The sequence below is a fragment of the Marmota marmota genome, unplaced genomic scaffold, assembly GCF_001458135.2.
Source record: "Marmota marmota marmota unplaced genomic scaffold, marMar, whole genome shotgun sequence".
Taxonomy (NCBI): Eukaryota; Metazoa; Chordata; class Mammalia; order Rodentia; family Sciuridae; genus Marmota; species Marmota marmota.
The window spans coordinates 1,245,904-1,273,632 of NW_026000051.1; the positions used below are offsets into that span (position 1 = coordinate 1,245,904).

Genomic DNA, 27,729 nt, shown 5'->3' on the forward strand with positions numbered 1-27,729 from the left:
AGCCTCTTGCACTGCTCAGATTATAGGTCTGTGCCTGCCTAATTTGGAGTATTTTAGAGAACATTTAGATCATCTAATCCAAAGAATCCATTTTCAGGTAAGGAGACTGAGGTCAGAGTCAGGAAACTTGGCCAAGCCCTGCTAATTTACCAGTGATCAGATGTGATTGGAACCTCAAGGCTCCTGATCCAAGGCCCGTCACTTCCCCACCCTCTCACATTCTCACCCCCTCAGGACCTGAGTATGCCGTGCTACCTTCTGTAATCCTGAGTTCTTTTGTCTCTCCAGCCAGCCTGAGCTCCCCCTGACAGACCGAGAGATGGAGATTCTAAACAAGGCGACAGGTGTGTCTCCGTCAACTGAGCTGCTCCCAGACTCCACAGATGAAGAGGTTGCGCCCCCCAAGCCTCCTTTACCTGGCATTAGGGTGGTTGATAACAGGTGATCGTCTCCCTGTTTCTCTAGCACCTCCTTTAATTAGGACACTTGGGAAATGGATGGTAGAATGAGAAAACAGGAAGATGGTGTGGTTGGGGCAAGAGCTGGGGGGTTCATGCCCTGTTTCTCAGGAGCTCTGGAGGTTTGGCCCTGCTCAGAGTAGACTCTGAGGTCCTCTAGCCCTGGTCTAGGGGCTTTTCACATGCTCTGAACCCTACTTACATCTCTCCTTTTAGCCATAGCCATTGAAACCTGGTGTGGTTTATTGTGAACAGAAAAAAAAGGAGTGTTCTGATTTTCATTCCTTTGTTATTAATAGCTTTTTATTTTGGCAGGAAAGGAGCAGGTGGTAGTTAAAGTGTGGAAATTGGGTGTGGAGAAGCTGGTAATGAAATAGCCTCACCCACATCCTATATTCTAATAGCACTCTTTTTTTTTTTTTTTTTTTTAAATACTGGGAATAGAACCCAGAGGTGTTTAACCACTGAGCCACACCCCCAGCTCTTTTTATTTATTTTTTTGAGACACAGTCTCAATAAATTACATAAGGCCTTACTGAGTTGCTGAGGCTGACCTTGAACTTGCGAACCTCTTGCCCTGCTTCCCAAGTTGCTGGGTTATGGGCATGCACCCCTACGCCTGGCTCTAAAGCACTCTTGTTTGTGACATCTGGTTTGTCTACATGTTTTGGTCTCTTTCAGTCCACCAGCATTGCCACCCAAGAAAAGACAGTCAGCACCGTCCCCTACCCGGGTGGCTGTGGTAGCCCCCATGAGTCGGGCCACCAGTGGCTCCAGTTTGCCTGTTGGAATTAATAGGCAGGTAATGCAGCCCTGCTGCTGTGTGCACAGGTGAAGGGTGGAGGTTGGGAATTTGACCCTGAGGCCCTGCTGTGGTCAGGTGGAGAGGCTGTGAGGGTGGGGTTGTGTCATCCTCCTTCTTCCCCAGGGGGCTGGTAGGTAGGCTGGAGCCACAGGGCATCTCCTGAGGACATCTTTGTCCACTCCTCCACCAGGACTTCCTTTCTGTCTCTATATGTCATTGTATTGCTGACATCAGAAGTGGTTTCTGAACAGGGCTATTTCCTTCTCTGAGTCAATGTGCCCATTTTGCCTTGTCCTCAGTCTCTGCCACCATTCTCAGAAGTGACTTGACTTGTTTTATTTTTCTTTCTGAGGATTTTGAGGTTGACTGTTATGCACAGAGGCGACTGTCAGGGGGCAGCCACTCATATGGCGGAGAGTCTCCCCGCCTCTCCCCCTGCAGCAGCATAGGCAAGCTCAGCAAGTCGGATGAGCAGCTCTCTTCTCTGGACAGGGACAGTGGACAGTGCTCCCGGAACACAAGCTGTGAAACACTAGGTGAGCTTCAGGCAACTCCTGTCTCCTTTCTTGTTGGTTTCTTGGGACTATACCATCCTAGGCTTGAGTCCCAGCTAATGCCAGTCTTGACTAGGTGACCCTGACCATATCACTTAAAATCCAGGCCTCATCTGCAAAATGAGGCTAGTGTCTGGCCTTCAAGGAAGCCAACACTTGTATCAGCACAAAGCCTCAGAGTCAGGCGCTCAGGTGAGCACTGCCCGCGGATGGCCTGTCAATGTGTGCTACATTCTCATGGCCACCTGCACCTGGATCTCTAAATGAAGCCCTGCGCCCCTGACAGTGTTGGACAGAGTTACACAGGCAGTTGTGGCTGGTGCCAAATGCAGACCATGTGGGCCGACTGCATTTGGCAAGGGTTTGACAGTGCTACGCTATCTGTGTCCCATGCATGAGATGTTTTCACTTCCAAGGATGTGTCTAAGAGCATCATCAGAGACCTATAGCAAGATTTCTCTCAAGGACATTAATCCCTGCATCGTTAGGACTGGTGGTAATCTGAAAACACTAGAGAACCAATGCTGGGAATCAGATGAGTTATGGTACCTTTGTTTAGTGGAATCATCTGTAGCTATTAGAAATCACTTATGATATGTTGATGAATGGAAAAACCCAGGACTGTTTACCCAGAAAATACATCAAATGTAAGCAAAGATGATAGATCCTGGGAGTGGGTGATATTTATTTTTATGATGGTTTGCCATGTTTTCTGTGGTGTTTATAATATTTTTTAAAGCAATAAATGTTTTTAAAATAGGAAAGGACTGGGGATTTAGCTCAATGCTACAGAGTTCTTGCGTAGCATGCACATGAGGCCCTGGGTTCAATTCCCAGCACCTCCTGAAATAAATAAATATAAATATACGGTGGGGGTGAGCACAAAGTGCAAGGACTAGTACAGCCACGTCCCCATCTGATTGACAGTCAAGGAGCAGAATGAACAATACCAGATAAAGCAAGAACTTGCATAGAAGAGAGCAGAGACACATTTGTGTCCCTCTGTGAGGCAAGACTGGGCACAGTAGGAAGGGGTTCGTTGTTTGGCCAGGGCCTCGTGGCTGACAGGCATGTTTCCTGTTGGGTTTTTAGATCACTATGATCCTGACTATGAATTCCTCCAGCAAGACCTCTCCAACACAGACCAGATACCTCAGCACGTGGCCTGCAACCTTAGCCCGCTGCCAGAGTCCTTGGGGGAGACTGGGTCTCCGTTTCCCAGCAATCCTTTCCAGCTGCCTCTTGGAAGCTGTCCCCAGTCTGAGGGACCCTCTGCCCTGGGGCGGCAGACAGACACACCACCTGCTTTGCCTGAGAAGAAGCGTCGGAGCGCAGCTTCCCAGGCCTCGGACAGTGCTGGCTGCAGGGCATCCTATGAGCGGCACCCCTCGCAGTACGACAACATCCCCGAGGACGACCTACAGAACCCGGCCCCGGCCCCAGCTCTCCCCTACACGCCCTTCGCTGCTGTCCTCCCCTTTCAGCAAGGAGGCTCCTCAGCCCCCATCGAGTTTGTGGGTGATTTTACTGCTCCTGAGTCAGCGGGGGATCCAGAGCAGCCACCTCCTCTACCAGAGAAGAAAAACAAACACAGTAAGCCTCTGTCGAGCTCCATCAGGAAGTGCACTGTGTAAGCTAGAGCACAGTGGGTTGGGTTCAGGTAGTTCAGGCATTAGTCTGAAGTGAAGCCAGGGGCCTGGGTGTTTCATGAAAGGGTGGCCACATCAGGGAGCCCTGTGCTCTCATCACTGACGGTTGTTCTCAAAGCTCCGTAAGTTGACCTCTCCGTAAGTGGTCTCTGTAAAGTCTCACACTGGTCCCTTCCTGAGTGCTTGTCCTCTTCAGGTAGAGGCAGTTGACCTTTTGGCCTGAAGACACAAGTGTCGGGGCACGCAGGACAGGTTGCAGCAATATCTGTGTAAAGTGAGGTGGATATTTGAACAGAACCCTCCTGGTGCCCACGGGGTGGTTTTCTAAGGACCCCCGTTTAGCAAAACACCGGGTGCACCCTGGGTACACACTGTCCTATCTGCAGATGCAGGACCGCATGCTGATAGAATGACCTGAGGTGGCCTGCAGGAGGGGCCGAGGATGCCTTGTGAACCAGATGTTTTAATAGAAATTACCAGCATTGGGGTGGATCTAAAACATTGAATACTTGTGTTTGGATATTTTCCAACTGAAGATTTGCCATAGAATTACTAAGCAGCGTTCTGGAAGCTCCGTTTCCTCCCAGCTCCCTAACTGTTGCACATCGCAGTCACCAGTCCCTCTGCCTCCCACTTCCCTGGCACTGTTCCCTGATTTTCCCTGGCAGACCAGCTGTCACCATTTTGATACATGTGGCCACAATGGTCCCAGGATTCCCTGGCCTGGGTGGAAGCATGCCACAGAACCCTACAAACTAGAAATAGGGTCTCCATTCCAGAGTGCAGACCAGAGCACCCCTCCTCTAAGAAAGGAGGAGGGGCTTGGTTAAAGTAGCAGGGCTGCCTTGAGCCAGCTGGACCTTGAGAGGAGGCCGCTGTGAAGGTGTGGCTTCCCCACTCCTCCCAGCGAAGGGAGAGCCAGCTCTGTGGGGCTAGTGATGTCATTCCCATCTGTCCTGGAAGCCTGCTCATTAGAGACCAGGGTACTGGTGAGGGGTACACAGCAGCTATGCCAGGAATGTCCCCTGGGCGTCTCCCTCAGCACAGGGAAGCCTTTAAGGAAGCCTTGGCCTCTCCTTCCACCCACCCTACCTGTAGCAGCATCCCCTTATGGACCCACCCCTTCCTTTCCTGAGAGTCCCTGGGACTCAGATATAGGGCAGGACTGCATCCCTGCAAATTCCACCAGACAGACGGTGCTGCCTGGCCTGGAAGCTAGAAGCCTTCCTCTCCCAGCTCTGAGAACAAGTGTGGGTGGCGGTTCCTGGGCAAAATCTGTAGAGAAGGAAGGGGAAGAAGGGTGGCCATGGTTCCTGTCAAGCGGTCTCAAGAGACTGAAAGTATCTTTCCCTGGGGCCAGGCACTGTGTGAGGTGCTCTCCACTGTGACTGGAGCACTTCACCTACAAATCTTCAGAAACCACGGGGCCAAGGTGTGGTGTCCTGAGCTAAGTGTCACAGCTTGGCCCTCAAGTCCTGGCCACCTGAGAAGGCAGGTGTCATTAGCTTAGTCCTGGAGATGAGGGAGCTGGCACAGTGTGAGGGATGATGGCTCTTGGATGGCAGCACACTCCAAACCCTCCAAGCCAAGGAGGTCATCCAGCCCTCTCCTTCAACACCCCTCCAGTTTTCAGTAGTGACCTTATATAGTCTTTTCTGTGCTCTCCAAAAGAGTCCCAAACTTGAGGTACCCCAAGGCTTAGTCTTGGTCCAGAATCTGCTCTGTTCCCCTGAGAGGACCCTTGGAGACTTCCAGCCTGTGACGCTGTAAAAAAAAAGCATCTCACAAAATTGCTTTGAAAAGGTGGGCACAGTGGCACACATCTGTAATCCCAGCAGCTCGAGAGGCTGAGGCAGGAAGATCTCAAGTTCAAAGCCAGCCTCAGCAAAAGTGGGGCACTAAGCAACTCAGTGAGACCCTGTCTCTAAATAAAATACAAAGTAGGGCTGGGGATGTGACTCCGTGGTTGAGTGCCCCTGAGTTCAATCCCTGGTACCAAAAAAAAAAAAAAAAAAAAAAATTGCTTTTGGGGGAAGAGATCAGCACCATTCCTCACATTGAACTACTGCCAGACCAAACTCATACGTGTTCAGTCAGGTGTCACAGTGTGTCCTCGTCCTGGAGTGCTCTGACATCTTGAAGGACCCTGGCCCCCTTGCCAAGGGCAGCTTCTTGGGTCCCTGGTGCCAGGGGAGCTTCCTGATTGCTGTCTGACATCTGAAGTCCCTACAGCCCCAGGGCCTAGCAGTGCCAGCCACTGAGCCTTCCCAACCGGTCCAGTGTGAACAGCCTCCAATCAGTTGCTGTTGCTTTGGAAAGGGACTGAGCTCCTTGTTTCAGGGGTCTAGAACACCACTGCCATTCCTGGCAGGAACAGGGGCAGGTCTCTACCAGGACCACATCGTCTGGAGTTCTATAGACCTGAAGGACCACAGCTTGCCAGAACACCAGGCAGAGGTGGTTGCTTGGTCCTTCCAGGGAGCAGATGGTAGGGTGCAGGTCGCCTTCCTGGGCTGGCATCTTCTGTGGAACTTGGTGTCAGTGGTGCAGCAGTGGTGCAGCAGTTGCACTGTGGCATGGGGCACCAGGAGCTGTACCCCGCATGGCCAGGTCCGCCAGGAGCTGTACCCCGCATGGCTGTTGGAGCTAACAAGAAGGGCTTGCTTATTCTTGCAAGTGAGGAAGGACCTCCACCCCTTCCTCAGCAGGGCTCCAGAGGGAAGGACCATAACCCCACTGAGAATGCCTCTGCCTTCCTGGATTTCCTGTGACCCCTGCTCGGGTTGTTTGGAAACGCAGTGTCCCGCACCATGGAGCCATCCTGGCCACCTTCCCTTGGCATCTGAACCTCAGCTTTGCCAGGCAAGGGCTATGGCACTGTAATGTGGTTTGAGGGGAAGGCGCTGGCTTAAGAGATAGCTGAGATCTACCCACACACTGACTTAGGTCCCATCTTCTGAACCCAGGTTCCCTTTTCTTCCCAGCTCTTGTCATCTTAGTTCCCTCTGTAAGTAAATTCATTGGTACCTTTTCTAACCAGGTGTCAAGAGGCCAAGAGTGTTTTCTTCCTAACATGGGAACTATCCCAGAACCCATGAGCCCCGCTGCCTAGAGAAAGGAGAACAGTACAGGATTCCAGGACACAGGTGTTTGGGGTGCCGGCCTTGACCTCAACTCTGCCGTGGTCAGTGTCAGGGCAGCACTAAGTCTGTGTTTGATGGAGATTAGAAGCTGGGCTTCTGCTCCATGCAGCCCTCACCACTGTGCGAGGTCACCAGGCAGCTGTGTGCTCCAGCCCACTTCCAGAGCCCTCTGGTCCTCTAGGCAGTGGGGCAGATCACTGACCCCAAAATCGGGAATGAAGCACACACTGATGCCCCACGGGTGCTTAGGGTGCCACACCTGCTTCATGGAGAGGAGCCTGCGGGGCAAGGACAAGGTCACTGAGACCTGACAGCTGAGCTCCTTGCTCTTCGGCTTCTCACCTCCCCAGCTGGGCCAGGCCATGCTGTGTAGGCAAGGGATGCTGGCCAGCCTGGACAGGCTGCTCCACATCAGGCTACCAGGACAGCAGGGGTGGGGGCTTCTACCAGGGCTAGAGGGGAAGAGGTCTGTTTTCAAACTTAAGCACCTTTTTCCCTCAGTGTCCATCCTTCCGTCAGGGGTGGCTTAGCCTTTCATCTTGAAGGGCAGAACTGAGTTTAGTAGCTGGCATTTTTTGCACGCCCTGTGGGTGCTTTACCACACATACCCCAGGGCTTGGGGCTCGTCTGATTCAGCAGGTTCCCAAGGACACTTTCTGAGGGCATGTTTCCCATTCCTCATTCTATGAGTGTTTATAGGCACACTAGGGACAGCACAAGGCAGACATGGTCCCTGCCTTTGAGCTTCAACCCTTTAGGGGAAGGCAATAAATCCTGTTGCGTGTGCGTGTGAGTGTGTGTGTGTGTGTGTGTAACCTAGGGCTTTGCACACGCTAGGCAGGTGCTCTGCCACTGAGCTACATTCCCAGCCCTTTATATTTTTGAGACAGGACCTCACTAAGTTGGTGGGGCTGGCCTGGAACTTGTGATCCTCCTGCCTCAGCTCCCCAGGTTGCTGAGATTGCAGGTGTGGCCACCACCCTTCTTGCACCACGATCCTTCCCCAGAAGAGCTTGTGGTCCAGAGTCGTTTTCTCAAGGGATCAGTCGTGCCCCCTGCCCCACCCAGAAACGCCAAGAGTGTAACCCTCCAGTAGTTCCCCCTGTGTTCAGAATAAAGCCTGCTGCCCGCTGCCCTGTCCTGTTCACAGTGCTAGGTGGCCTCAAAACTGGGCCAGGCCCTCTTCACTGTCCCCTGCCTGCTATTCTTTGCCTGCCCACCCTCTTCCCAGCCTTGAAGGTCCTCTTTTGTCACATGGTTCGTCCACTGCACTTCACTTTTCTCTATAGGACCAGTTTCCCCATGACTATATGTCTGTCAGCTGCCTGGAGAAGAAGATGTGCCCCACAAATGGAGGATGTGTCTTCCTGGCCCTGGTACAGTCCCAGTGCCTGTGCAGGTGCCCAGTGTGTCCAGTAGGCACATAGTAAATAAACTTTGTGAAGGTGGGAAGGCCACAGGCAGCTCACTGCAAACCACAAGAAGAGCCAAGGAGAACATGCCCAGGCAGCAGGGCACTAGGCAAGGGGAAGGCTAGTGGGGAGGGGGCTACTTGTAGGAGCCCCCAAGCATTTAGCCACAGGTAGAATTTTTGGAGCAACTGGAAACGTGTGCAAACCCCAAGGTGGCAGCTGGAACCCAGCCCAAGGGCCAGGGAGGGCACAGGCTGGGACTGAGCTCCCTGTGAGTTGCAGCTGGAGAGCCCCACGGAGGCAGAGCCCATAGAAGCATCCCCTGCTAAGTGTTGCTGGAAAGCCCCGAGGGCTCTTCAGGAAGGGAGTGAGGCAGCCGGGCACCTTCCCTTAATCATTGTTTTTAGACAGTTCACAACACCTCCCCATCCTGCCCCCACACAACACACACCCCACGACCAGCCCTTCTGGAGCAGGACCTTTGGTTCCAGTGGATGAGCCTCGCTGAGGCACCATAGTTACCTGAACCTCAGAGTGCAGGGTGCTGCTCTCTGGGTCAGACGTGGGGAGTTTGTGGTGTCAGTGGTATCACTGTCCCAAGAATTTCCTGTGCTCTGCCTGCCCTCCCTCCCGATGTGCTTTCCGTGGAAGGCACCTGGCTGCCATAGGAAGAGCAGGTGGGAGGGGCCCCTGGGTGGCCTGGGAGAAAGCATGCGAGGGCCTCCCCTGTCTCGCAGTGCTGGCCTACATGCAGTTGCTGGAGGACTACTCAGAGCCGCAGCCCTCCATGTTCTACCAGACGCCACAGAACGAGCACATTTACCAGCAGAAGAACAAGCTACTCATGGAAGTGTACGGTTTCAACGACTCCTTCAGTGGCGGGGATTCTCTGCAGGAACTGGCCCCACCGCCCGCCCTGCCCCCCAAACAGCGGCAGCTGGTAAGTGGCCTCTCCCCACCCTGCATCCTTGGCACTACCGTGAGTGGCAGCTTCAGATACCAACACTGGGCCTCCCAGAGCTATAGCCACCTTCCTGGGGGTAATTCAACCCCCATTTTGTCCATGACAGGGCCTGGGCTTGGGTGTTGAAGGTGCTGTTCCTTCTCTTCCCCCCAAGATGCTCCCCAGCGGCCTGTCTCACATCCTTCCATCTCCCCACCCTAGGCGTAGTGGGCCTTTCTTTTCCAGAGCAGCCCGTGCAGCTGGGATGGGCTTGTACACATAATGTTTGCTTTCTCTGCTGACGGTCTCTTGTATTTTTTCTTTCTTCTTTGGCTCCAATATAGACCTCCCAGAAAGGAGGGACTCAATTAAAGCACAGGGCATGGTCTGTGTACGGCCATCTGTGGACTTTATTTCCATAATGGGCCTAGCTGTATGGAGTGACTTGCATCCCAGCCCTTGGCCGGGAATGGCCCCATGAGAACAAGCTCCATTGAAGCAGGATGGCCTTAGACAGAGCTGCTCTGTGCTGCAGACACGGCCCCTGTCCTCCTAAAACACTTCCGTGTCAAGGATCTCGCAGAGGGAGTGAAGCGTGAGTCATGCAGAAGGCAGAGTGTCCCGCTGGAGGCCACTGCCACAGTCCGAGACCTCGCTCAGCGTCAGCCCAGCAGGCCAGCCACGTACCCCAGGGCTCCAGCCTTCTTTTTACTACCAGGTGACAAACCTGGTGGGAATTGAGAGTCCAAGACTCAGGTCCAGCCACACTCTGCAGAGGGATGTCCTGACCTTTTCAGACCCTGACCTTGGCTTGTGCTGTTCTGCTCATATGCTGGCCAGCTGTAACCTATCCGTTGTGAGGACATGGTGCTGCCCCCTTTTCAGGGAGGCAGCTGCCAGCTGGGAACAAACAACCTTGGTTACTCCTGGTGGCCACCTGGTGCTTGATCTGGTTCCCAGAGTCCTGAGCCATCCTACCTATGGTGGGCACTGGCTGGCTGAGCAGGCTGTTGTCTCATCCCGAGAACCATGGACAGCACAGGCAGAGCAGCCCTGCCTGCTAGAGGAGGGGCTGAGCTTGGGCTCGGGGACCTGGATTCCAGTCCTGCCACGCCAAGCTGTGTGCTGTGCTGTGTTCAGGTCTCCATTCTTCCTCTGCCCTGCCCTGCCCAGCCCACACCACTGACACATTAAAGATATGTCCCATGTTCCCTCAACTGTCCTTGGGCATCTTCTCCCTGCTAAGGAGCCCAAGGCAGATCCCTGATGGGCCTCTGGGATCAGAAGCCACTCCAAGGGAGCATCCTGCCTGCTGCACCAGGCTGGCAGCGTGGGAGCAAAGTTAGCCCCAGGAGAGGCCTTAGGAGAGGTTAGGACACCTTATTGAACACCTCCCTCCCCAGACAGGCCCAGGAGCGGGCGTGTGGCTCCACATGGTCCTCACCACAGCCCCTGGCATCCCTGTTGTAAGTAAACAGGCTGAGGACCAGAGAGACTTCTCCAAGACCACAGCTAGTCAGAGATCAGAGCCCATTGACAGAAGCTCAGGCTCACCACATGACAAGCCGTGCTGGCTGGTGGTCACACCCTGTCCCTAATGTACACGGGGAGGCGTTAGGCACATCTTACAGACAACAACAGCAGTAATTACTTATGGCCTTGCATGTTGGTAGACTTGGCTCCATCTCATCAAGTCCTCCCCATACCCCATGCAGGAAGTGCCAGAGCATACCCCATTTTATAGACGGAAAACCTGAGGCACTGAGGTCTTTCAGGAATGTCGAAGGCCCAGCAGGTGGTCAGTGGCAGGGTCTAGGTTCAAACCCAGGCAGCCTGACCCTACCTGAGCTCTGCTCCCTAGGAGGAGCTCAGAGCCCAGTGTCAACCACATCTGTGGCTCCAGCCCACCTGTCCCCTGGCTGCAGTCCCCCTGAGAGTTTGCCTAGTAGATATGTCATAAGGAAGTAAAGGGGTCTCTTCTTCAATCTTGGCAGAGCTTCTGGTCCCTGAGCTGGGCCAGCAGGATTAGGGAGCAGCCTCCTCAGCCTTTGCCGTCGCGTGCTGACCGTTCTCTGCTCTCTCCCTTCTCCCTGCCTTTTCTCGCCCCTCTGCCCAGCAGGCCTCCTATGCTGCTTCTTCCTTCTCCTCTGTCTCCTACTGTGTGCAGCAAACTAAAGTGGCCTTCACCCCCGAGGACGGCAGTGCCACTCAGGGCCTCAGTGTGTCCGTGTCTAACTCCTTTCTCAGCCGGCACGGCAGCTTGCCTGTGCCCTCGGTGAGTCACTCCCCGCTGCTCTTCACTTGGAAACTGCGCACCTTCCATTCTTTTGCAGCCTGTGCCTCACGGACACAGGTGCTACCGCCCACCACTTCCTTCTGCAGAGCCCTGCACATAGGTGGGAAAGGGCGTGAGCACTGATTCTCTGGGGCCTCGAGGATGGACGGCTGCTGGGTGGGCAGGAGTGGGGAATTACGCACAGCCCTGTTGGCAGCGTCAGCACTCCAGCATGGAGGACAGAGCCATCTGGGCCTTTTTCTCTGCTCTCCCACTGGGCCTGATGTCAGTCCTCCAAGTGTTCAGGAATGTTTAAAAGGGAATGTTCTTCATTCCTCACGTAGGAAGAAAGGCCAAGGAAAGAGCAGCATCACCAGGTAGGTGAGAGTGAGGTGAGGCTGTGTTCGGGAGCTTTTGCTCTGTGGCTTAGCAAACCACATTTGTCATTGCATAGGACACAGGCTAGTGGGATGGCTGGGCTGATCTGGCCCAGGCGTGGCTGATCTGGCGACACTTGCTAACATCTCTGAGACCTCAGCTGGGACAGTTGGCTGGTGTTTCTGTCACATCTGTCAGGCTGGCCTGGGCTTGTTCTCATGGCACCTGGCAGGGTTCCAAGGAAACAGCAGAACTGTACAAGGCACCCTGAGGCCTGAGCCCAGGACTGCGCAGCATCACTTCAGTCACAGGTGCTCAGTGAGATCACAGGGCTGCCCAGATCCAGGGAGGAGGAAGGAGACCCACCTCCTGGGGGAGGTGCAGGCTCTGGCCCAGGCCAGCACAGGGAGGGTTGCAGCCATTTCTATATAGTTCACTACCGACACTACAGAGCACAGCTTCTCCCAGAGCCTGCCTCTGCCCAAGAACCAAAATAGCTATGCATTCCTGCTGATCTTACCCCAGTCCACCCTCTGTAAATGGTGAGTTTGGACTGAGTAACTTGAGAAACTTGCCCAAGCCCAGTTTTCTCTGGTGTCCGTCTGTGCCCAGGACAGCAATCTAGCACCCAATTCCAGATTAGCACTCCCTGACCTTGGAGTGGACCTTCTGTGGTGTGCTGGGCACTCTGCAGAGCCCTCAGCAGCCTGGGTGTGCTGGAAAGCTAAGCACTGCCCTCTCCATCCCACCCCGGCAGCCACTTGGACACCTGGACTCCTCAGGAGGCACCTCCAGCAAGCTGCCATGACTCTTGCACAAAACTTGGCTGATAGACAACCCAGCTCTTGACTGTTTCCTTCCCATGATGTTGGCAGAAAGTGTGGGTTATCCTAAGAGATTCTCCGGAGCCCCTCTGAGCACCTAGTGGTTGGAGAACTGTGGCTGAACTGGAATGTTAACATTCGAGGGCATTTTAGCTAAGCTTGGTTATGCATGTGTCTTGGTTTTCATCATCCATGGGACACAGGGCATCTTAAGGCAGCTTGCATCTCTCATACTGCCTCTCAGCACCAGCTCCAGGAGGGAGCCCAAGGAGGCCGAGCTAATCGGGTGCTTCATTTCATTAAAAGGAAAGTCTTTCGAGAACCATTGGTAGTGGCCTGTTTGGAGCATCTGTCGTCTAACCTGGTGAACCCCAGAGAAGTGATTCTGTTTTAGGGCACCTTACTCATCCTTGTCTCTGATTAGACGTCAACATGAGCCCAGGCATGAGGTTTTGCCTCACAGTTAGAGCAGCCCTTGGTCCCTGTTCAGCCCATGTTCCTGGGCCTGTGTCGGTCCAGCATAGAATTCAGGGGGGCACCCTGGGAATGCAACAGTTGTCCAACCTGGAGGGACCTGTCACGGTTCTTGGTGCAGTGACCTGTACCTTCTACTAAAACATTCATTCTAACCTTGAAACCCTCTTGCCAGGGGAACTTGTAGCGCAGTAAACCTACATTGGATGATGTGCTGAAGTGGGAGCTGAAGGAGTGTTCCTGTTCACTCTTCCCCAGGACCCCGAGAGGGGTTCAGCCAGCACACCGGGATGTCCCCAAAAATTTCAAGAGGGGTGAAAACAGATGGTCCCATGCCCAAGAGGAGCTTGCAGTCCTGCAGGCTGAACAGACAGACTTGGGTTCTGGCAAAGTGTAAACAGTGGTGTGGGACTCACAGAGGGGGCAGATCAGGGTGACAGCACCTCATGGGGTGGGGCTGGAACTACAACTTTAAGGACACTTGGTTTCAGGGAGTTGAAGGGCAGAGAAGTCAGCCAATTGTGTCCAAGCCAAGAGCCTGCCTCAAGGGTGGAGGGTCATCCCTAGTGCAAGCTCCCAGGGATTGAGGTTGTAGGAGAGAGGTCAGAGGGGCTGGGGCAGTTCCAGCCTCCCGCTCTCCACTGGGAAGAGCCAGTTGCCCACCTCGGGTACCACCTACTTACTGAGCTTGCTGCATGGCCCATGAGCTCAGGCCAGTCTTTCATGTGACCTAGGCCTACAGGTCGGGCCCGAGGCAGGCTGTAGTTCTTGCAGCACCCCGTCTTCCCCTCCGCCTCAGCCCCACCCACAAGTGCCCTCAGTCAGTGGAGTGTCAGCTCCTGGCTCACAGATGCCCTTTCTTTTCTGATAAGGGCCATAGTCCTTGGAGGTCTGAGCAGCAGCACAGACCGAATCTAAATCTTCTGCATGTCCTCATGCAGGAGCACTAAAACTAACCGACAGGAGAAAGGCATTAGGGAGGGTGACAGAGGCAGTCAAGGAAGGTGGAGAGAAGCAGGCAAGGTCTCCTGGGGCCCAGGGGCTGGAGAAGCTGCCCCTCCCAGAGGCAGCACTGCTGCTGAGCCTTCTGCCCTCTCCCTGTCGCAGATTCTCCCTCCAGGGCTGTCTGGGCTCTTGCCTTCTGAGCTGCCTGCCATTTCCACCTCACCCATTCCCTCCACATCCTGTTTCCCAGCCGTCTCCTCTACCTGCCCTTTCCCTATTCTGAACTCTGGTTGTGCAAATCTTGGAAGTTTAGGGCTTGGTCCATGTTCTTGTCTCCCTTGACCAGATATCATTGAGTCTCAGGGACCACAGGGTGGCCAGTGCTCTCCAGGCTTTGCAGTATTCCTGCATCTCTTGCGGTCCTCTTGTGCCTCCTCCCTTTGCTGGCAGAAAGTGATGGGTGTTCCAGCAGTCTGCCATGTTTCTTTTCCATCTTGACTGCCAGATGGGTCCTCATGAGTAAAACTGCCCCCCATCCCCATTTCAAGAGGGTATTTGATATCCCAAAATAACTGTTATTTGTTTTAAAAGAATCTTTGGGATGAGAAAGTGAAAGGTGTGTCATGTGAGGACCTCAGGTTTTTATAGGACCTGGGTAGCAGCTGGTACCTGTCTAGGTACAGCAGTCACCTTCCTGAGATGGGGGAGCCAGGTGTTTGTACTGCAGCACACATACACTCTCAAAAGGCTGAGCCTCTGCCCTGGCTGTCCCCTCACTGTGAGGCAGCCTTTCCAGCCAAGCCGGCTCCTGACACTCCTCCAGTGCATCCATGTCTCTTGCTCACTTGCTGTACCCGCCCCCCCAACCTCCTGGCCATGACCATCCCTGAGAATTCACTTAGCAACCATCATAAAGATCATGGGAATACCAACTGGTCTAAGCCAAACAGGAAGTGGGGAGATGAAGATGGAACAGGAGACAGACTGAAAAGGGACATTGAGGGCCTTGTTTCTCTACCATGTTCTGACACTTCACCGAGGGTAGCTAAGGCTCTAAGTAGACTTCTGTGCAAAAGTAAGTGAGAGCTCCTGTCATGCTGCTGAACTCCAATGTGTGTAAAAGTAGTCCCATTAGATGGCTAGACTGCATTTGGATCCTATTTTAATCTGAACTAAGCTTCCTCTAGAGTTGATGCTCTCAGATCAGCATTTGGTGAACATACAGAGCACCCTCAAGTGCCCTGAGGTTTGCAGGAGGATGACTGTCAAGGGCCCTGGGGCAGGATGCATCTCTCAAGGGAGCTCTGTGACATTGCAGGGACATGTCACTTCTGCATTTGCCACTTTACTACCCAAAACCCTCCCAAGCATGACATTTTTGTTGTCACATCCTAAACCACTAAGGCGTTTGTTCCAACAGGAAGAGGGTGTCTTTTGGGCCTGACATGCTAATGCCACCTTTCTCAGTAAGGCTAGTGCAGACATCATTCCCACAAAAAAGCATCCCCAAGTGCCCTCCTTGCTGGGTGCAAGATAAGCAGCCTGTGAGAGACCTTGGGCCCTGGAGCTTGCGACATCTGCCTCATGGTTTGCCGTTTGACTTTGGAAGCTCATCCTCTGTCATTACATAAAATGTGATCATTTTATAAAGAAGGGTATTGCCTTTGGGCCCAAGGTGGACCCACATGATGACTTTTGTAATCTGCTGGTTGGGACCAGGAATGAGAGAAGGAAGTGGCAGAGCTGTTCCCTCCAGGTTGCCACATGGTGTAAGGAATGTCTCTCCTAGGAATGATCACATGCCATCTCCATAAGAACACATCAGACCAGTGTCTCCCCAGGCAACTCTGCAGAGCACTGCGCACTGACTCCCTTCGAGAACAAATCATGCCACTGGCAAGCCCTGTTGAAGGGAGTATGCTCTGAGCCAGGGACAGTGCTGACAGTGGTGCCTGGCAATTCACAGGGAGAGCCCATGGCACACTGGAAAGTAGATTCTCCTGGGTGTGTTTTCTCACAAACAAGGGATTAAAATTGTAAGCCTGAAAAGCAGCTGTCCAGTAGCTCTTCTGTTTTGTGCATCCAAAGGCACTGATGTCCTGAGCCTTGGTGAGCTACAGCTCACTAAGCAGCACCCAGTCTCTGGCAGCTTCTCTTCCCTAGCGCTCACCTGTACAGGGAGTCCATTCAGTGGCAAAGCACTTTCCCTACTGCTGGGTAGAGCTGAAGCTCTGCAAGGCTGGGCGCTCAAGTACCTGCAAAGCAGCATTTAGCCAAGGTCCCTGGGCCTCTGCTCCAGCCCTACCTCCCAGGTACAGGCTGCCTTCCCTAACACCTGGGGTTTCCTGAACATCTGGAATTAAATGGAGTGGCTGTTGCATTGAGGACTCAGGAACTTTCACTTGGAGATAAATTTTCCTGCTTTGCTTTTTTGCCAAGGCAACCACGGCCCATCCCTGTCCTTTTTCATGCTAGGACTAAAGTGCAGAGGAAACTGATGCCTACCAGCTTCAGTTGGCTCCACCTTCACACACTGCTCACAGTGAACATCGAAGGCTGTCCCTCAGCCTCTACCTTCTTTTTCACTTAACAACTTAGGAGCACTCCCAGGTTTGTGTTCTCAGAAGAGCTGGCTCTGCCTCCACCTTTCCGGTCTGCCCTGGAATACTGGCCCAGACCCACTCTGCACCCCGGATCACTGCCTTTCCCGCACTCGGCAGCACACAGCACTCAGGATCCAAGCAGTCAACAGGCTGTATCCTGCAGAGGTAGGGGGTTGAGGCAAGGTCTGGTCATGTGCCCAGAATGAACCTCTGAATGTGGTACAGGCCAGCCCAGCACCACCTCTTGCTAGCTGTGAGTTATTAGGTGTGTGGTCTCAATTTATTCATTGTAAGGATCACAGTAGCAGTTCCCACATGTTAAATGAGAAGATCCATATAAAACTCTTGGCTTCTCATCTGCCCAGCAGGATGTACTCAGTGAGGGTAACAGTCCTTGTCCTCAGTGGTCCTTGCTAGTTCTGTTTTCTTGGTGCTGGGGAATGAACCCAGCAGTATGCTGCCAAAGAGCTACATCTCCATCCCTTTTTTATTTTTTGTTTTGAGATGGCCTTACTGAGTTGCTGAGGCTGGCTTTGAACTCGTGATCCTCCTGACTGACTCACTGCAAAATACAGGCCTGCGCCACCGTGCCCAGACTTGCTGTCATTTTGACTGACTACATCCCTATCCTACCTGCTTACTTACCTTAGCACCCCCAGATCTCCTGCAGAAGTTTGTAGGGGCCAGACAGGAGCACCTTGTATTCTAGAATCTACAGCCCAAATGGTGTCACTTTGGCTATAAATAAAAATTCCTGCAGCACAGAGAGCAGCAGCTTGTCAAAAGTACAGCCAGGCACCAACCAAAAATAGCCTCCAGGCTGGGACTGAGTGGCGTGGTACAAAGTGGCCGTCCCTACCCTCCCTGCCCTGGGAATGAGCACAGCCTCAAAGGGACTGGAAGTATTTCTCTAGGGAAATGATAGAAACCCGGACTTGTTGAAAATGGTGTGACTCTGAGCCCCAGCATGCTTCGTGGCATCTACAGAACTGTGAAGAAACCAGGATGCACTTCATGATGATTCAAGAGCCTTCCCTGGCACCTCCCGCCTGCCAAGGTGCAGTATCGTTCAGGCCTGGCTCTTGTCCAGCACGAACACATAGCTGGAATGCCAGAATACAAGCTGGGGAGAGAGGGCATCCAGGCCCCTTTGTCCTAGAGATGCCAACTCTCCACTCTTCTCCTTCCTCCCTGGTGATATCCCTGAGCCTCCTTCCCTCTGTTCCTGGTCTCTGAGCCCAGGGAAGTGGCAAAGCTTTTTCCTTACCTTGCACACTCACAGCTGAGGCACTGCTGCTGGTCAGCCATGGCCTTGGCATGTTAATAATAGAATCAATTTCTAAGTGTTTGTTCATCTAGCAAATATGTGTCAGGCTGCTCTGTAGTGCTCACCCTGTGATTTATAGTAGCTCCTATGCTGGTATTTGGAGGGCAGGACAGGACATTCCTTTATTGAATGGCCACAGACTGAAGTGCTGTCATTTTCATCCCCATTTTAAAGATGAACTTAAATCCCTTGCCCAAGGTCACAGATGGGAAGGTGATAAGGGGTCAAGCCATGCCTAGGTGACTTGAGGACTGGCATCCAGCTGTTCCCTGTACCTCTCCCAGAAGTCCATGTGGAAGTCTACCCTGAACTTGCCATATCAAATCTTGTCGCACACACCCGGTAATCCACTTGGAAGCCGCTTCCTGAGTGTGAGGTCTTTGAGGCTGCACGAAAGCCATTTGTGTCTGTGAGCCAGGGCTGTTTCTTCAGAGCACTTCCTGTCTGGGTGCTTGGTGTGAGGCCCGTGGGTGTGAGGGTAGGGCATCACTGAGAGCTGCCCTGGACTCCAGGAAGAGTCTGCCTGGGGGTAACTCTTAAACCAGGTGGCAGCAAGTAGGTGGATCTGCTGACTGGAGGCCGCACCAGTCTCTGGAGAGGGAGCAGCCAACAGAACTGAGAACCCAGCTCTGCAGGGGACAAAGCCACGGCCTGAGAGTCCTTCAGGGTCCCCGCAGAGCAGCCTCTCACACTGTACACCCCAGCCAGAGAAACACAGGAAAACCCAGAGTCCCCAGGCCTATGGAGCCACCCACAAGCTGCTGGAGGGTTCAGGGGAGTGTGGCACTGCTGTGGCTCAGAGCGAGAGTCAACAGCCTGGGTGAGAAGCTGGGCCTCTGCTCCCTGTTTCTCTAGGTGGGTGCATGTGGATGGAGCTTCACTGGCCACAGGAGTCGGGGTGTCTAACGTTGATTGGTCAGAACTTGCACAGCACTTCCACTAATTTGCTTAACCATGGCCAAGGGCTAGCCTTGAGTTGGTGAATTAGATAGGGAAGTGAAATGTGTGGGTCCCTAGGGCAGGCGTCCCAGGTCCAACACAAACCAAGAGCCTTGGAGCTCATAGGGCAAGAGGGTCATGGCCTCCCTGAGGGTGAGGACAGGAAGAGCTTTGAGCTCTGATGAGCATGACCGGGTGGGCTGCCACACGGTGGATAGAGGACGGACCTGTGCCTCGCGTTGCTGCAGCTGAAGGGGAGCTTGGCACAGCCACTGAGGGACATAAGAGTTTCGACCTCCTGTTAGTCTACACCTTTGTCTCTTCTTCCTTTCCCTGATTCCCATGGTTTGTTTTTGTTTAGGGGGATTTTGTTTGTTTCTTTTTGTACTGGGGATTGAGCCCAGGGGCATTTTACCCCCATCCTTTTTATTTATTTGTTTATTTTGGTATTGGGAATTGAATTCAGAGGCACTTTACCACTGAGTTTCATCCTCAACCATTTTTATTTGTTTTGACTTTGAGACAGGGTCTCTCTGAGTTGCTGAGGCTGACCTTGAACTTGTGATCCTCCTGTCTTGGATTGCAGGCAAGGCCAGCGTGTGCAGCACGCACAGATTTCCATGGGTTCCGAAAGTCCCGGGCCACAGCAAGTGCAGAGGGGCAATATACACCTTCGTGTTGGCGTGTGTGGTGGGCGAAAACTTAAGGCACCGTCCCTCCCATCACTGCTCTCCTAGTCCCTATGGGGGTCAGCACGCATTGGCAGGTCTCTGCTGGGCATGTCAACATCATCAGGTTCTCAGCTTGGTGGCTAGATCCCGGCCTTGGGGAGTGCTCATTAGACCTGAAGCTGGGGACACGTGGAGGTGCTCCTCAGTCTGCTGTCTGGCTCTTCTGTCTGATGAGAGTTGGGGTGGCGTGGGAAGTGCTGTGAGATTGCTGCGTTTGCCTAAAAACAAGGCAGTGGAAGAAAAGGGGAAGACGAGGCTGCCTAGGAAGGGAAGTGAGGGCACCGACATTTTGGCCTCCTCGGCAGCAGGCTTCTAGCCACTCAAGGCTTACTCACACCCTTCCATTCTAGCAGGGCTTTAGGTGGATGACAATGTTTAAAAGGTTGCAGAATTTGTCTTTTAAGGGATAAACCGAAGGGATTTGTCTGAAAGATTCACCATGGATACATAGAGTGCAGCATGGAATTCAGCCCCCCAGTTCCTGGAAGCACTCAAAGGTGTTGGGCTGGGTTGTATAGCTTTAATTTTCTGCCGCAGAGGAATGCGTGGCCATCTGCATGCTGAGTGGGATTTGCTGTCCTTGAGGGAAGGGGGGGGGTGGCCTGCTGCTCGGACACAGAGGACCATTCTGGTCAGTCCTCAGCCCCGAGGGCCCTCTCTGGGGAGCAGTGAGGGGTGTGGGGCCTCAGAGCTGGAGGACGCAGGAGTTGGCCTGGCGCGCTGGCCCTGGTAGGTGGAGTTGGTGAGAACACCTGCCGCCGTGCAGCCAGCTAATCTAATGACTTCTTCTCTTGTCTGTCTTCTCCTTCCCGTATTCTCGTTTTTGTGTTTGTTTTCTGCTTTGATTCTGTAGTACAAATCTGTGTTTAGGTCCTACTCCCAGGACTTCGTGCCTCACCACCAGGCTTCCGTCCAACCTTTCCTTCCGCCTACCTCCTCTTCCTCTCCGCATTTCCCACCTGTCCACCCGTCTCAGAGCTCGGACTTGGCGGTGCCTGCCGTAGCCGGTCCGCCTCCCAGCACCATGACCGGGCCTCTCTCATCCTCTCAGGAGAGCAGCTTTCATGGGAACACTGTCTGCCTTCCTTCCGAAACCTCTTGCGCTGACTCGGTGAGAACTCAGCACGCACACGGCTGCACGTGGGGCTGCGCGGTGGTAGGAAGTGGTGTTGCTGTTCCTCACCAGCAGTTCAGCGTGCTGCTGGGGTGTGCCTGCTGGCACCCAGCTGGATTGACAGCCACAGAAGGTCGGGGTGCAACAGCAGCCCGTCTGCTTCAGAACAGAAATCAAGGCTCTTACACAACATTACCATCCAGCTAGGAACCTGGTTTCCCCTCGTGGACTAGTGTAATGGTCAATAATGCCTGGTGGGGTGGTGCATACCTGTGATCCCAAGAGCTCGGGAGGCTGAGACAGGAGGATCGCAAGTTCAAAACCAGCCTCAGCAAAAAGCGAGGCACTAAGCAACTCAGTGAGACCCTGTCTCTAAATAAAATACAAAATAGGGTTGGGAATGTGGCTCAGTGGCTGAGTGCCCCTGAGTTTAATCCCTGGTACCAAAAATAAAAATAAGATAAAGGCAGTAACTTGTGGTAAGGATAAGATAGATAACTGGCGTTCTGTTTGAAGAGAAAGGCACAGACCCCTCTGGAAGTAGGAAGTGTCAAGAGATCCAGGAGGTGCCAGGGAGAGGCCTCGTTTACTGTGGATGGCCCTAGTGCTTCCTCTCTAACCCTGGGCAGAGCTTCCTCTCAGGCTGGAGGGCAGGTGGGAGGGGGCAGGTGGAGGGGCAGAGAGGATGTCCACAGGAGGCTTCCTCTTCTTCCAGCCTGAAGTTGTCAAACATGTTGCTTCTTTCCCTGCCTTTGGAGGCTACCTTTCCAAAGCCATTCCCAGGATGGCCCTCGACACCTGTGGGGAAGATCCAGCCAAAATTAGGGTCCCCACAAGCCCAGAGACAAGAGTTGGCAAAAGCAGCTTCATCCTCTGACCCTGGGGAAGCACTTCCCAGAGAGAGTAGAGCACAGCTCTGGGTCTTTCTTGTAAAAGGAGCATCCAGGTCCAGGCCAGACCTGCTGGCTGCCCTCTGAGCCAGGGACTGGCTGGAGGGCCTGCCGATCGTCTCTCCTCTCATCCTGTCTCCCCCAGAGCGAAAACGCCAGTGAGGAAGCTGGTGAGGGTGAATATGTCAGTCTGTATTCCTCTGGCCAGAGCAGCGAGGAGCTGGCTCCCTCTCGAGGAGTAAGTAGCCTCGGACAGTGGCCTCGTGCATGTGGCCCAGCCTGGTGGGGCTGGCTCCCGCCCCCCCAGGCCACCTCCCTTGCACCTGCTTCTGTTTGGCTGAGCCCTGCAGGCCTGCGGAAAGCTGGTTTAGCCAGGGAGAGGTTGCAGCTTCTAGGTGCAGGTCTTCACCTTCGCCTGCTTCAGTGGGTGTGGTGCTTTTCAGAGCCTGGCCAGGTGTGTCTTCCAGAAATCTCCAGAAGCAGCCTGGTGTGGGCCCTGGCTGCAAGTCGCTTTCTGTGGGATTTCTTTCCATCCCTCCTTCTAGTCGTGAGCTCCATCTTCTGTCCTGCCCCAGTAGGAGGGCTGCTTCTCCCACTCAGCCTTTCTGACCCTCCCTCCTCTTCTTCCCAGCATGCTTTGCTCCTACCTAGCTGCTCCTGAGGAAGTGCCCCTGGAAGTCCTGGCCATCGTCACTCTCATGTTGCTGTCCCAGCTCTTGACAGTCAAAGTGCACTGGTTCTGTTTGTTGAGTGTCAGTTTTCCAAGTTTGGCTTCATGAAAATGAGCAAGTCCAGAAGCTTCAGAAGCCACTGTCCCCATGAACCTGAGTGAGACAGGTTCCATCAGAGTCATGTCAGTGACTACCATGAGGGCAGCCCAGCCCTGGAGAGCATGGCCACTCCCTTGGGGTAGTCTGCTGTGGGACCTTAGGGATCGAGATGTCCTCAGCAAGTCAAAGAGCACTGAGGGATCTTTACACCCAGGGGCTTTGACCTTGGCTGTGGAGTGAGCTGCTGTGCCTTTCTCACCTGTCCCCTCTGGTTACCTGTGCCACCAGGACCATCCTGACTTCCCCCACCTTAAAGCACCCTCCTGGTGATGTCGCCTGTATTAACACAGTCCCAGTTCTCCGTTGTAGCCTTGGTGGCAGCCAGGGATGTTGTAGAGCTATGGTGTCACTGAGCAGGGCAACAGCAAGTCTCCTGGGGATAGTCACACAGTATTTGAGCAGCTAGACTTTTGGGGAGTATCACTTGTTGAGCATCACATTCCTAAAAACTCTCTGAGTTTTACAGCACAGTGTTGGGACCCAGTGGCTTAGGGCACAGGCTCTGGAGATAGACAGCTCTGGGCTCCATCTAGGCTCTGCCATTTTCAATCCGTGTGCAGTCAGGCCCTTGATCCCTAGCCTTTGTTTCTACACGTGAGAGAAGAGGGTAGCATTAGGTCGTTGATAGGGCGGAAGAAGAGTGTGTGCAGAGCCCTCCGCCCAGTGTCCAGCGTGCTCTGAGAGGCAGCTGCTAAGAAGGTTCCCTCTCTCCAGGCGGGCATTAAGGTGGCTTCATCTGCCCAGCAGCTGACATGTTACAAAGCATGCACCTCCACTCTCCTGAGGCAGGATGCTAGTCTCAAGAGGGCCCATGTGTCTTGTAATTAACTGCATTCAGCATTAACTTGTTCCCACCTTATATTCCTCCATAGGAACTTGCACTTCAAAGCCACTTGCAGGTGGGAGTGCTGGGCAGACAGATTGCCCCTGGAGCAGGCCACATTCCAAACCCCAACACTCACTTCTCTTCGCAGGAATCACCAGCTGGGAAAGACGGACATTCCAGAGATCCCTCAGCTGTTGGCAGTGCCCCTGGGAAGGACAGCAGAGATGGTGGTGAGAGGTAGGAAGTGAGCCAGGTGCCTAGAGCAGAATGGCCACTTGGTAAAGCCTGCCTGCACTTCCTGCAGCCAGCCCACCAGGCCTGCTTGTGTTTTGTATTGAAGGTATTTCTTTGTCTGGTTCTCAAAATAATACATGCTTCTGGTAGAAACTGCAAGAAAATGGAAAAAATCACTGATAACCTCAAAGGTGCTCCCCTGGGGTCTGCCATTCCTTCCTGGCTGCTCTAGGCCATCCACCTTCCAAAGTACCCACGATAGTCTTGCCTTTTCTTTTTTAAATCTCAGGCCAACCTTCCTTAGTGTTTTTTTTTTTTTCCAAGTTGAGGTCCCCTGGGAGCATGAAAGGCCTCCACCCCTGCCACCCATAGACTTGTTTTTGTGAACATTGCTGGACCTATGTATGTGTATTGTGTTGCTAAACCATGCTGAAGGAAGCTACAGAAGCTGTGACTCTGGAAGCTACAGAGGCTGTGACTCTGGCCTCCAAAAAAGTCCTGATTACAATATCATTATCACCCTAAGAAAATTGCCAGTAAATTCCCTCATGTCATCATGATAGGCAAATCATGTTCCAGTTCCTCCATTCTCCCAAATTTTCATAACTAAGATCAGTCAAGAGTCATGCAGTCTATTTAGCTGTTTCTTTCTCTTTCGGAACATTTTAAGTGTTAGCAGAGGCTAAGCCCAACCAGGCTTAGGACGTGTAGTCAGTTTCTCCAGCACTTCTGGGAACAAACGGGCTGCATCCTGCCTGCAGCTTTATGTTGATGTCACCTCTATCATGACACTTTCCATCTGTTCAAGTTTTTCCTCCCTTTTATGGCCAAGGACCATCTACCCTGGAGTCCTAGGTGGTCCTAGCAGATTATCTTCCCAGGCTGGCTTCAGCAAGGAATGATGGTTTTCTAGCTTAGCACTTAGAAGCAAAGCAGCTTGTGAGTTCTCTCACCTACTTCGTTGGACCAGCGGATTTACTTTCAGAGCTGAGATGGTCCTTGCAGAAGAGTAGGTCACACCGAGTCCAGAAGCAGCCGCTAAGATGGCCCTTCACGAGGCCACCCACAGCCTGGAGCCTGGAAGCAGGCAGCAGAGGGGTTCTTCCCAAGTCCGCCTTGTTCTACCCCCTAGAGTCACATATTTCCCGTGTCTGAGCCCTTAGGGTGAAAGCTGTGACCTGTGACCACAAGTCAGGCCAGTGCCTCCAAGGATCCATCCAGATAAGGCACCAGGGCAAAGATGGCTGTCTACAGACATGCTGTGCTCCCCCCATGGCCACGTGGCCTCCACATTCCCTCTGTGGGGATGTCCCTGCTCCCGGTGCCTCAGCCGCCAGCTCCTGTTCAGTGCTTCAGGTCTCGGCCTGTCTGTCCCTCCACAGGGAACTTCCTGACCTTCAAGCCGGCCCCCCCTTCCCCCCACTCTTCTTGCACGCTCCTGAGCTTCCCCTCATTGTTCTGCTGTGACTGCCTGTGTCAGAGTGTCTTCGGCTAGACCGAGCACCTGGGGAAAAGGGGCCATATCTACTTGGGCACAGCTTTTTTCTTATTGCCGAACAAAGGGACCAACAGAGTGAGTCCTCAAGAGGGACTTGGAGGGTGGTATGGAGCGATACCGCCTCCTCTCCTTTCCTGCTGGCCCTCTCACTGCTCCTCATGTACTGACTGGGTCTCGGTGGCCTTCGCAGAGAAGGGCTGCAGCATCACTCACACAGACAGTTCAGGGGCACCTCTTAATCCCAGCTAAGCCCTTCTGTGAGACACCCAGAGGGAACAGGAAAGGTTCAGGGCCACACAGCTTTTGGTAGCAGAGGTAGGAATAGTTCTGACCTCGAGCCCAGGCCAGCGCTGCCTCGGCCTCTGGGTGTCAGGGAGTCCAGGGCCTGTTTTAAGCACCAACCACTTCTCTCTCCAGGTCCCCAAAGTCACCTGACACTCTGGAGTCAGCTCAGTCGGAGGAGGAAGTAGATGAGCTGTCCCTTATTGACCACAACGAAATTATGGCCAGGCTGACACTCAAGCAAGAGGTAAGGACTTCACAGTCCAGCCCCACAAAGCAGGAGCAAAAGAGATTGAGGAAAATATGACCTTGAAGTGTCTCCAGCAGAAAGACCTGGGCCAGGCAAGGTGTGGACACTTGGCGAGGGCTGTTGGGTTCCCAGCAGGAGTGGATTCCAGGAGGCAGTGGACTGTCCCCTCTCTTACTGCTTCTAGAAAGTGTCTTGGGCATTACAGAACCTCCCGAAGCCCTAATGATGGCACTCCTGAGAGTGCTGTGAGAGAAACCACAGCAGAGCTACACAGCCTGCCTGCCGTCCGGGAGCCCTCCCCACCCCTGTACATCGTTGATAAAACAGAACCCCTGCCCAGGATGCACCCGCTGATTAGGAAAACTTAGGGCTGGAGAAGTGACTCAGTGGGAGAGCACTTGCCTCACATGTGGGAGGCCCTGGGTTCCGTTCCCACCATTGGAAAAAAAAAGAAAAAGGAGAGGCCAGGCCTGGACTCCTGCATGTTGTCCTGGTCTACAGAGCCCGGATGTGAGGACCATACCCAGACCTATCACTATAGAGGAAGGAGCAGAGCCATGTGAGCCCTGCCTCTCCCTTCTGCCGAGCAGTGCTGCAGACACAGGACTGGCCTTGTAAGAAGCTTGCCCTAACTAGGCACAGTGGCACAGGCCTGTAGTCCCAGCTACTTGAGAGGCTGAGGCAGGAGGATCATACGTTCAAGGCCAGCCTCAGCAACTTAGACCCTCAACAACTCAGCAAGACTCTGTCTCAAAATAAAAACCAAAAAGGGCTGGAGATGTGGTTCAGTGATAGAGTACCCCTCAATTTAATTCCTAGCACCACAAATAAATAAATAAAAATAAAGAAACCCAACCTGCTGAGGAGGTGACTGTCCTCTGGGCTGATTTGATGACAGCCACATACAGACAGGTCAATAAAGCAGATTCCGCCTGTGGCACTATCCTGGGCCAGGCTGAGCTGGCTGCATCAAGACAGGAACAGGTCTGGCAGGGGGCATCTGGACAACTGGCCCCTCTACAGAGAGAAACACTAGCTTTCTTCCAGTGAGTCAGGTCATGGATGTTGCTACCGTAGAAAACCCAGAGCACCCTAGGACTCTGGAGTCAGGGTAAACACACCAGATTCTTAGAAAGGTAGGGGTGCCTTGCGGGGGGTAGCAGCAGATGTTAGTTCTGTCTCCTGAGCGGCAGAGCGCGAGGCCCTGCTGTGTCTGCCCTGGGCATGGCTCCGGGCCCCACTGAGAGTTCTTTTGGGCTCTAGGCAGGTGGTTGAAGCCTGTATGCCCACGTGGAGTTAGGACTTGGTCCCTCACTGCCAGGCATGGTTTGGTGGTTGCAAAAGCCATATTGGGTATCGTGCGGTGTCTTTGTAACACTTTACATTTCTCAAGAAGGGCTCCACAGGGCTGGGGATGTGGCTCAAGCGGTAGCGTGCTCGCCTGGCATGCATGCGGCCCGGGTTCGATCCTCAGCACCACATACAAAGAAAGATGTTGTGTCCGCCGAAAACTAAAATAAATAAATAAATATTTAAAAAAAAAAAAAAAAGAAGAAGGGCTCCACAGAACCTGTGACATGAGTCACTACAAGTGATTTCTCTTTCCCCGGGCAGCTTGCTGTAGTTTTGGGACCATGAACATGCTTGGAAATAGTCCTCCTGCCTCCACAGGCTTTTCCGAGGAGGCAGGGTGGCCTGCCTGCCTCTGGTGGGCCCCACCATTCCACATGAAGATGTCGCCTCACATCTGACCCACGGATCTGTGAGCGGGTGGCTGGGCATGTTGAGTGACACCATGTCCCCCTGGCCCTGGCATGTACTCAAGAAGGGGATGTGCCCTGGTGCCTGTGGCATCTGGGTAGTTCAGGGTGTCCAGCGCCCAGGCCAGCCCCATCCCTCCCTGTCTGCTGAGCACAGAGTGGTGAGTGGCTCCACAGCACACACCACTGCCGGCTGAGGAGAGCAGAGGGAGGCCTGGGGCCCCTGCAGCCAGAGGCCTCCTCTCAGCAATGGCCCATGCCCTCCTTTGCTATTTTCTCTCCAGGGAGATGATGGGCCAGATGTACGTGGAGGATCTGGAGACATCTTACTGGTTCATGCTACTGAGACAGACAGGAAAGGTACGGTAGCCTCTTGCTGGACACAGCAGGCCCTGTCACAGTGGGGGTTGCAGGTCCCCCGTGCACTCGTCATTCAGTAGATCTGAGTGAGCACTGGCACTGCTGGGGCAGGGGAGGGGACGCACACAACAGCACTCAGCCCACCAAGTGTCCTCCCTCAGGGCAGCATGGTGGTGTCCTAGAGCCTACAAGGGTGTCCTGAGGGTCAGGATAGTTGCCGCACCT

General features: G+C 53.5%; 1 protein-coding gene across 8 annotated transcripts in view; it reads left to right on the top strand.

Moving 5' to 3' along the window:
* Positions 1 to 27,729, top strand: part of Rapgef1 (Rap guanine nucleotide exchange factor 1) — a 100,488-nt gene that overhangs the window by 59,583 nt on the left and 13,176 nt on the right. For 2 of the 8 annotated variants that reach the window (XM_048812846.1, XM_048812848.1), the window contains 9 exons: positions 289 to 441; positions 1,140 to 1,260; positions 1,616 to 1,799; positions 2,910 to 3,410; positions 8,759 to 8,961; positions 21,610 to 21,702; positions 23,269 to 23,357; positions 25,270 to 25,381; positions 27,429 to 27,504. In XM_048812846.1, the coding sequence (XP_048668803.1) occupies positions 289 to 441; positions 1,140 to 1,260; positions 1,616 to 1,799; positions 2,910 to 3,410; positions 8,759 to 8,961; positions 21,610 to 21,702; positions 23,269 to 23,357; positions 25,270 to 25,381; positions 27,429 to 27,504 (1,532 nt within the window). Of the gene's footprint in view, positions 1 to 288; positions 442 to 1,139; positions 1,261 to 1,615; positions 1,800 to 2,909; positions 3,411 to 8,758; positions 8,962 to 11,080; positions 11,240 to 20,313; positions 20,572 to 21,609; positions 21,703 to 23,268; positions 23,358 to 25,269; positions 25,382 to 27,428; positions 27,505 to 27,729 lie in introns of all 8 variants that reach the window. The other 6 variants (XM_048812847.1, XM_048812849.1, XM_048812842.1 and 3 more) reach the window with 5 other exon arrangements.